This window comes from Manduca sexta, chromosome 18 (assembly GCF_014839805.1).
Source record: "Manduca sexta isolate Smith_Timp_Sample1 chromosome 18, JHU_Msex_v1.0, whole genome shotgun sequence".
Taxonomy (NCBI): Eukaryota; Metazoa; Arthropoda; class Insecta; order Lepidoptera; family Sphingidae; genus Manduca; species Manduca sexta.
In genome coordinates, this window is record NC_051132.1 from 11,030,520 (window position 1) to 11,040,700 (window position 10,181).

Sequence of the window (10,181 nt, forward strand, 5' to 3'; positions counted from 1 at the left end):
CCGTGAGACAAAATAGTACTGCAGTGTTAGCAAGTCTGCCGTAAATATCCTTCACACCGGAAAACAACAATTCTTGTACACAATCTTTGCCGGTGCAAATAATTATCAATGCAGCGATACCCATCGCATCGGCCTAGCACAATAACTTACTGAAAGGCAGCCCCGGATCTCGGGGGGGCAAGCCAGGGCCCGTGCCCCGGGCGGCGAGTTTAGAGGGCGGGAAATTCAAACTTGGCAGACGAATACACATCTCATCATTAACGCAACTTTGACTACTGAGACATCCGGTATATAACACACATAAATTATTTCCTGCGGGGCGCGAAATGATGATGATGATGACAAAAGTAAAAATATAGGTGGTTGGGGGCGGCATTATCCAGATTTTGCCCCGCCTTCAAAAAATTCAAGATCCGGGGCTGTTGAAAGGTAGATGCTGCCTACAAGTTCACAGTGACTGCAATATCAAATCTTACTGTGTTGTGATTAACCCAATACGATTTGACAACATATCGGCAAGGTACTCATTCTCCTTAAATAGCTATTCCCTCTTATGCATTGCGGCATTGGACAGTAACTGGTTTAGGAACCCAGTAATTGCGTGCAAGTAATAACCAGGCGAGCGATCATAAACTAATCCAGTCAACTTAAAACTTATTTCGTTCACCGTGAAAGGCAATACTTAACTATAATTACTATCTGACCTCGGAGCCAAATGAGCGATCATTTAGAGGTCGTCTGTTTTATGGCCTAATCAGGAACATAAAAACCCTTGCCATGTAGTGGTGAAGAACATAACAAATTTCTTGTACTGGTGTTGATTTTAAAAAGAAAAAAGCAAAAGTGGCGGCACCGGTTAGGTTTTTAGTTTCCTAATCAAGATATACATATTCTCGAAACTTTCTATATATAAATAGGTATTCATCGTCGTGTCGTCGTATTAGTGTTAAATTCGACTGAAAATAGTGTTAGAATGCAGTTTTTGACGTCAGACATAATAAAACACATTTTCCAACAATAGCAGTATATATTGTATACAGTACAAAATTAAAAACATCTTAAAGCTATTAAATGCAAGCTTTTCGAGACATTTTATTACAAACTATTCGAGATTTACACTTTAATCTTTCGATGTATGAACACGAATCTCCATAGAGTAATAATATTTTAAAGTATCGATTATATACAATTTATTAGCCATGTGCTATTAAAATAAAACATAGTTTTATATAACAGAAGTGGTTTCCTACATATACATTCATATTGGCATGATTATTACACACTATCACGCCTTTTTACCTCCGAAGAAGTAGGCAGAGGTGTAACTAGTGCACACACTATACCCCATGTGTATTCCTTCCCATGATGTGATAGCAGAAGGCAGGAGCACATCGCTATATCGGGCACAAACTCCAGACTGCTGATATTGAGTAAAAAACCCTATATCACTTTGCCTGACCCGGGGATCCAACCTGAGACAGCACCGTAAAACAACTACAGCACCGAGGCAAACTAAACCATGATTATTTTGATCATTTATTATAATTGTGATGCATATTTATTTTAAACTTTTTAGGAACAGTGAGTATTCTAAGATGAGACTGTACAACCTCGTGCAGATGACAAACCTAAGGCACACGTTAGCGTTTAAAACTACACTATTTTGTATAATTATGACCGAGGTAATCACATGCTCACACGCATCTGTCTTCTGAACGGAGCTTAAGAGTAATGGTGCAGGTGGGCTCTTGTAGGTAATAACCCACGGGCCTTATGAGCAAAATGAAATCTTAATTTTACCAACAATAAAATATTTTTTTACGTTAATTATAATAAAAAATTAAAATAATATCAGTGTAATTCGCATTGCAATTTATTATTGCACATTATTTTTTGAGTTGGGCATCAATATCAACAGAAAACATAAAAAAATAAACTCTCATCTGCAGGTTTACATCTTTTGTGGATCATCACCATACTAATGAACATTTTATACGCTTGCGATAAACACACTCAAATATGAGACACCTCCCTTATACTAAACCTTTATAAAGATAATTTCAAACATTTCAAATTACTGTCTCTAAATGATAGAAAGATTTTCTTTTACTTATTTTTCTTACATAAAATTATGAAGGGTACTAGATGGCACCTGATTTACTTAAAAGTTTTTATTAGAGGCGACAAGTAGACCACCTCGAAAACCTAGTCTTGTTTCATGTTCGGTTCAACAGCATAAACATGGAAGCACGTATCTGTGCCTCACCTAACTAGTTTGTACAAACTGTCATAGTCCGTAATGACATTAACATTGTAGGTAATAAACTATTGCAATGTAGAGCCTTTTTCAATAAACGATCCCAATCTCACTCTTCTATCCGGTTCCAAGAATAAACCAATCAAAATGAGTCATTTGTAAACATACCAAAAATACTTTGTTCTGATTGGTTCATTTTCGCGATAGATCTAAATAAGGCAATTGCAATCATTTATTGAAAATCGCTGTTAGACGTAAATTATTGTGTAGTTCTGAACATTAATTATTTTTGCCTTTTTGATTGTTTTGTTGTTAAGGTTATAGCTTAAGGTCCATTTTCATACATTTTGTTTCACCTTTAATCTGGGCCTTTAAAATTTAATACGACGAAATTTTAAAGGCCAAAATATCCATGCATATTAATTATTTTTACGTTTTTCTTTCAACTGCGAGAACTAATCACTAACTAGACGTGAATTTAAATTCTTTACTTGTCAATACTTGTTTAGTTACCCAGATTAAAGGTGAAACAAAATGTATGAAAATAGACCTTAAGCTATAACCTTAAAGTATATAAGGTTTGAGGTCATTTTATTGCTGTTATACTAAACATAATTATAATATCTGTTGTTTTATATATGATTAAAGTTATAGAATACTTAATTTATTTTTGCCGTCTAAAATAATGTGGCTCATACTGTGACTGCTTCTAACCAGAGTTACAGTTACATAAGGGACTGTTACTTATTGTGAACTCCATTAGCAGTCCAACAATAAATAAATAAATCATTATTCCCTATTTAATATCACCATGTTAAGCGACATATTATATTGTGACACAGACACCACAATAGTCTGAGGAATGAACACTGATACACTGTATTGTCGATGAACTCAAAGCATTGTTTGGCTATAACAGCCTTTTATTAGTAAGCCGGTAAAACATAGTCCCAACTATGCAAAACCTCTAGAAGAAGTCTGTATAAAACTACTTGACAAAATTTTCGGTGTACAGACTTATAGTTCAAAATTACTTTATAATAGACAAAAATACTTGCCTTTACACATGGCTTAAGCATTATTTTAATACATTAAGCGTTAATTAATTGACACCAATATGCAAACATACTTGAAATTATATTTAGATTTTTGACCCAATGAGCATAATTGATCTTTCTCTAACACATACACATTTTAAGCTATAGGTGAAATTCTAGCGTCTCTAAGCATCTCTAAGGCGGTATCCCCAGCAAAACGGCAAGTTAACTATATTTTAGAAGCTATTTATAATACATTTATAAGAAACAAATGAAATATTATATGCCAATAAAATTGTGGATTATATCCGTGTATCTACAAAAAATACCATTTTAATTTGCAAAAAATATTATTAGATAGGATATTAAATAAGGAATTATATTGGTAGTTTTAAAATTTTCAATCAGAGACCTTACATTTTTTAATACGTTGTTCGTAAATCTTTGACATATTTTCGCCCGTAACTCATGCACTGTGAATGTAAGGAACGCATGCTCAAAACCGTTTGCTTGGGGAAAGACCTTAAAGTAATCTTCTTTTCCATATACAATTTTAAAATAAAATGGGAATGTAAAAATCGCAGCACCACTAATACAAATCAAATATGGCTAAAATTAAAATATTCTTTTAAACATATTGTTAGCCAGATGACTTTTGGAAATAGTCTATTTTTGAAGCTGATATTATACAACAAATAGATTTTATTACACTCCACCATCTACCTCAAAATTATTGGAAATTTTGAATGCCATTCCATTGCATAACTTATTAATACAAAATGGCAATAAAAAATTCTATAGCACATTCAGCCATACTTCACTTTCACCACATTAAAAAATTTATAATTTTTTATAAACTCTAAAATAGTAGCTGATGTCACCCTCACACTGTCTCTCATCAGGTATTTTGTCTTCATTCACCATGTGGAACATCTGGTTATCGATTTTGGGGAAGAAAGTGTCGCAGTCAAATGACTTCTGAATCTCTGTGAGGTATATTTTTCCACAGTTTTCATGCTCTATTGCTGCCTGGAAATGAAAAACATTTTATTTATAACCTATTAATTGGTCTGTGTCTTTTTAAATGCAGAATGCCAAAAAACGTGCATGCGTATTGAATTTGACAGCAATGGTAAAGGGTGAAATTTTTCGAAGGGAAACCCGACACGACATCAAGATACTAATATGCTTAAATGCGGTGTAAAAATCGTTTTAAAGACAATCAGATTTTACACAAATTATAAAAGGGAAGCCTGCGGGAATTGGGTATATGCACCCTTTGCCACTGTGACATAATTTTCAAACCAGTGTTTTGATAAGTATATATCACTTTGACTTCACATACTATACTTACTTTGCAATACCTATCATAAACATTAATATTTTATATGGGTCTTTATTGCCATTTAAATTATCTTAATTAATTGAGCCTGACTGTCCCTACATGACTTTCTTTTTGTAAACAAAAACACACCTTGTAAACAGAGGAACCACCTATAACCCAAGTTGCTTCTACGTCGTCCCTTCCCTCAATGTATTTAATAGCTTCATCCAAACCTGGTACCACCACCACACCTTCTGGTACCTGCAATTTAACAATAATTGATTTTGAATAAATCTAAGCAACAGCTAGGGAAACTGAATAGTTTAGTTTATTGGAACACCTTAATCTCAGGAAATAGTAGTTCGAATTGGTAAATTATTTAATTTATTGAGGTTATAGGCGATACAACATCTCGTTATGACCAATAGAAGCGGAACATCTATGAAAAATTTTGCAAAACTGGGAAAATTTATTCCTTTTGCATAATATCAGTCAAAAGATTTGTTATGCGAGCAACCGCTCGGGAATACGCCCGCGTGTAAATGCTTCCCGCTACAAAAGTCGCTAAAACTACTTTTTTGATCTAAATATTTTAACGGTATCCATTAAAAATACTTTTTACAAATTACCTAGATAAATAAAAAAAAAATATTGATAGGGGTCGTAAGCGGCACAGTGACCCCAATATAAACCCCGCGATAGCCGGGTGGTAGTAGTAATGCATTTTCTCTACAAATCTAAAAAAAAGTTGGAACCAGCCAATTCGTGGAAGGAGTCTATCAGAACAAAAGATTGGAAACCTCTGCACTAGTCAGATTTAAATGATTATTTTGTGTTCGCTTTCGTATAGCTTTTTTCATATAGACACGGCAAACTAACCCTAATCACCTGATGCTAAAAATATGTTGATGCTAAGGGGAGTGGGGTCCAATAGAATGTCGACTGACAAGAGATGATTACCCCTCGACAATCGACAAAATTATGTCGGCCTGTTGGAACCGGATAAACGCAGGTGGAACCCAAAACGCGGCGCACTTACGTGGGCCACTATGGCCGGTTTTAACACCTTGTGGAATTAGTAATTAAGGACAAATTGTTATCAACTTTGAAGAATACAAAGTAGCAAAACATTTACATCTATTATTAGTTATATTATGTTAATTTATATACAATTAAAGACACTATAATCATAAAAAAAAAAATAAAAAAAATAAAATACTTTATTTATCACGTAGGCGAACAAAGTTGCACTTATGATACGTCAAAACAAAGAATAAGAATAATTATTATTTCTTAACAACTATTAAAATCACTTATATAACTATGGAGATTTTAAATTAGGGATAAAGTTTATACAAAAGACTAGGTACAAACCGAAGTAACCAGCTCGGGCTGGCAAGTAGGGGGAAATAGAAGGGTAACGCGTCGCGATCCTCACCGGTGAGGACATGAGCCCTAGCCTAGCTAACCTACCAGCCTTTCACTAGCTACCTAAGTGATGACTACCCGAAGAAGAAAGGCAGAAAGAAACTCCGGGCTTTCTTTTTGTCATCAATTGTTCAGTACTTCTTTTGTATTTTTTCCAAGTCTTTCTTGTACATAGTCACAATAGTTATATAAGCTAATGCACGCACATCACCGTTAACATGGGATAAGATGAAATCCAATCGACTAAACCTGGAGCGGCATAAAATAAAATTAGCGATAGCAAATAAAAGAGAACATAGATTCATACTTAAATAACGGCGTACAGCGTGCATTCGCCTACATTTACAATCATAGTTTTCAATCATGAGAAAAGAAAAAAATAGTGATATTGAACAGGCAAACACAACATGATCGGGTGGTCGTCTTTCAAAAATTACATTTCATTAAGATATGATATGATTATGTCAAATTAGAACTATAGAAATGTCATTATTATAAAAAAAAAAGCATGTGAGACATGTAACAAAGACATTTTAGGCAGTTAATTAATTACTAATGTGTGCTAACATGGTGGGTCATTGTGTGCAGGACAAACTTTCCAAACCGTCTTATCATTAAGGTAATCAGATACAGTATAGTATCCTTTACACATTAATTCACGCTTAACATAACACTTGAATTTTTGTTCGGCCAAATTGGTAACTTCGAAGGGAAGTTTATTATAGAACTTAATGCTATTAACTAAGAAAGATTTATTGGTTTTACAGAGCCTATGATTAGGGACAACCAATTTATTTTTATTTCTGGTATTTAGACTATGCAAGTCACTGTTTTTAATAAAAGTACTAAGGTTTTTACGTACGTACATTATATTCTGAAAAATATATTCGGCCGGCAAAGTCAGTATATTCACCTCCTTAAACATTTGCCTAAGGGAATCATGAGAGCGAAGGTTGTAAATAGCTCTAATCGCTCGTTTCTGCAAGATAAAAATGGTCTGCAGATCTGCAGCAGAGCCCCACAGAAGAATACAATAGGACATAATGCTGTGGAAGTATGCAAAATACACTAGCCTTGCCGTAGCCACGTCAGTTAATTGTCTAATCTTCCTAATAGCAAACACGGCAGAGCTCAGTTTACTAGAAATTTTTTGAATATGAGGCCCCATTGCAATTTACTATCGATTGAAACCCCCGAGGGAAGACCGTTGAGGGAACTAATTCTAATTTATCCCCATCTAAATCAATATTTAGTTCCTTTTTTATTCAGTAACGAAAATCTGACACATTTCGTTTTTGCGGCATTTAAAAGTAAATTATTAGAAGAGAACCAGTCAGAAATCAAACTAAGTACTTTATGTGGCTCACCGAGATTCTCATCCCTTCTATTTAACTTAAAAATAATCGAAGTGTCGTCAGCGAACAATACTACATCTGCCATATTATCAACCATGTAAGGCAGGTCATTTATGTAAACTAAGAATAGGAATGGACCCAATATGGAACCCTGGAGAACCCCAATTCTAACTGCGGACCCGGCAGAGGAGACGTTGTCGATAAATACTTTTTGATTTCGACCTGATAAATATGAAGATATTAGTTTAAGTCCAATTCCTCTAATACCATAATAATGAAGCTTTAAAATGAGGGTTTTGTGATCGACGCAATCGAATGCCTTGGAAAGATCACAAAAGACCCCCAGTGCATCCTGGGATCCCTCCCAAGCATCTAACACAGCTTTGACTAAAGCACGTCCAGCATCTTGCGTGGATCTGCCTTAGTTGTCCATGACTGATGTTTGGCTTTGATAGCTTGGGTTTCCACAAATAAAATACCACCTTACCATAAAAGTGGACTATATTTTCAATAATCCTATTTTATTTTAAATAGTACAGGACCTTGGACTTTGAAAATGCAGAGGAGAAATCCTCAAAATCAAATGATTTTGACGATTATTTTTGTGTTAGGTATATAAGTATTGGGGATAATTTTATAACTAATAAAGAAGCAAAAAAAATATTTACATAAAAGAAACAATTCTAAAACCACTACAATCCTATGAATTTTTGAACTTTATATTATCAGGACAAAAATAACCCGGATAAATTATAATAAGAAATTATCAAAACTCAAGCCATTTTATCTTAATTTGTTTTATGTTTATGGGTATGTTTTTATTATTGCTTTTTTGTTATTCAATGCACTACACTCCAATAAATAAAAATAGTTTCATTACCTTTTCTTTAACAACATTTACATTTCTGGTCAACACAACGTTGATTCTGTTTGGTAAAGGCCTGTATTTAGGTGGTATCGAGTCCCAAGTTACACGGCCCATGATCACAGCATTTACTTTCTTTGGATCCTCTACTTTTGTTGTCATTGTTGCGAAGTACGCCATCTCTTTTCTGAAATACAATAAAAATACATCTATTAATCAGTACTGATGAAAAAAAACAAAACCTATGCAATCCATAATTATTTGAAAATAATAGATTTTATCTGATTTGGTAACAGAACAAATGGATGTAGATGTAAAAGGATCCAATGCACAGTATGGTCGAAAATTAGCCGAGTATGCCAAATTAGTTCTAGTCTATAAGTTCTATATTTTCCATTAATAAATACATCTTAGTCAAAATAAGTTCATTTGAACTTTCTATTAACAAAATATAAAATAGAATATCAATGAGCAAAAATATAATTTAAACTTCAATCCACAATTTCAAAGGTGTCATTTTGTGGACTGGATGCTTTTTGCATATCTACATCCAAATATTTCTGGAACACACAGATATTCTTGGTTTAGGGAGCATATCTGCAATCTCAAGAGAGCTATGCATGGATGGGTGGAAACACTACAGGTGAAACTGCCCAAGTACCCTTTACAATATTTTTTTGTCAAGTTAGTAACACTTATGAAAACTAATTTATTTTACAATGGTCAAGCTCATTTTGCCTGGTGATCACTTCATTGCAATGGAATAGATGATTATGACTGACACAATCTTTAACTTAAAACTAAGCTAATGGACTCAGAAGATATCTTAGTATTTTGAAAGGTGAACCACACAGGTAAAAATAAGTCAATGTATATTAATATATAATACATAATAATAAAATCAAATCACAAACTAACACTGGCTATTTTCTCACTTTTCCCCTTATATTAATAACTTATAAATGTAAGTGCAATTTATATAGTCGCTTTCTATGCCACATGTAAAATACATATATTTTGACTTCTTTAAAGTTAAAAACTCAATTAAGTAAGCGCTAACTAGCGCAGTGACCCTATATCGAGAAGAATAACATGTTGAGGCACATTGTCGAGGTTAATAAGTTCACGACGTTATGAGCATAGCCAGTTTATTAATATCTTAAAATTTAGTAGCGCATAACAATTAAATATAAGAAGTTTTGAGTACTACGGCCATCCAACAAGTAACCTAAAGTTTCGAAAGCGGCGGAAATAGCCGGATCGTCAAAACCTCGTTCTACTTAAATAAATTTAATTACAATGTCATAAACTTACTTTAGCCTCCATGGCAAAGTTCCATTGGCGCCAATACCCATATTTTCACACGCTGCCGCAATTAAATTCAATTTAGTTTTCGACATGTTTTACAATTGTCAAAAACAGGGTAACCTTCGACTTTCAAGTACGTAAAATATAAAAAGTACACACTTCGAACACGAAACACGTCGAGTTAGGTGGTATAAGGGAATCGGAACACAATATATTTTTATTTACATTCAATTTGTTGTGATGTCCGTATTACAAATAAAATTGTAGCCAGTATCCAATGTTGTCATAAATAAATAGACCAATTCACCGAAAATTCATTACGAACTAGCGTCGCTCAATCCTGCAAGAAGGTGAGGATAAAAAAATCCCTAACTTTCCATTTATCGATATGAAAGATGATGTCTGTATGTTTACTTCCTTGCTAAAACTAAAAATGACTTCAAAACAGCAATTATTACGCGAGCGAAACTAAATTCATTTTTGTTCTTTTTAGAGTTCCGTATCTCAAAAGGAAAAAACGGAACCTTTATGGGATCACTTTGTTGTCCGTCCGTCCGTCCGCCTGTCAAGACTCTTTTTCTCAGGAACGCGTAGAGGTATTAAATTA

General features: G+C 33.9%; 1 protein-coding gene across 1 annotated transcript; it reads right to left on the bottom strand.

Annotated features, from left to right (window-relative positions):
• Positions 1-1,007: 1,007 nt before the first annotated feature.
• Positions 1,008-9,865, bottom strand: LOC115441632 (dihydrofolate reductase). Its single transcript, XM_030166493.2, has 4 exons — positions 9,581-9,865; positions 8,282-8,453; positions 4,769-4,879; positions 1,008-4,323 (listed from the first exon to the last, which is right to left on the bottom strand). The coding sequence occupies exons 1-4, from the start codon at positions 9,664-9,666 to the stop codon at positions 4,135-4,137; spliced, it is 558 nt and encodes a 185-aa protein (XP_030022353.2). The 5' UTR covers positions 9,667-9,865; the 3' UTR covers positions 1,008-4,134.
• Positions 9,866-10,181: the final 316 nt, after the last annotated feature.

Excerpts from the sequence above, each read along its gene's own strand:
- LOC115441632 (XM_030166493.2), bottom strand. The coding sequence starts at position 9,666 with ATGTCGAAAACTAAATTGAATTTAATTGCGGCAGCGTGTGAAAATATG. Across the intron at positions 8,454-9,580 it reads ACTTTGCCATGGAGGCTAAA|AAAAGAGATGGCGTACTTCG; the intron begins GTAAGTTTATGA and ends ATTGTATTTCAG. Across the intron at positions 4,324-4,768 it reads GTGGTTCCTCTGTTTACAAG|GCAGCAATAGAGCATGAAAA; the intron begins GTGTGTTTTTGT and ends TTTCATTTCCAG.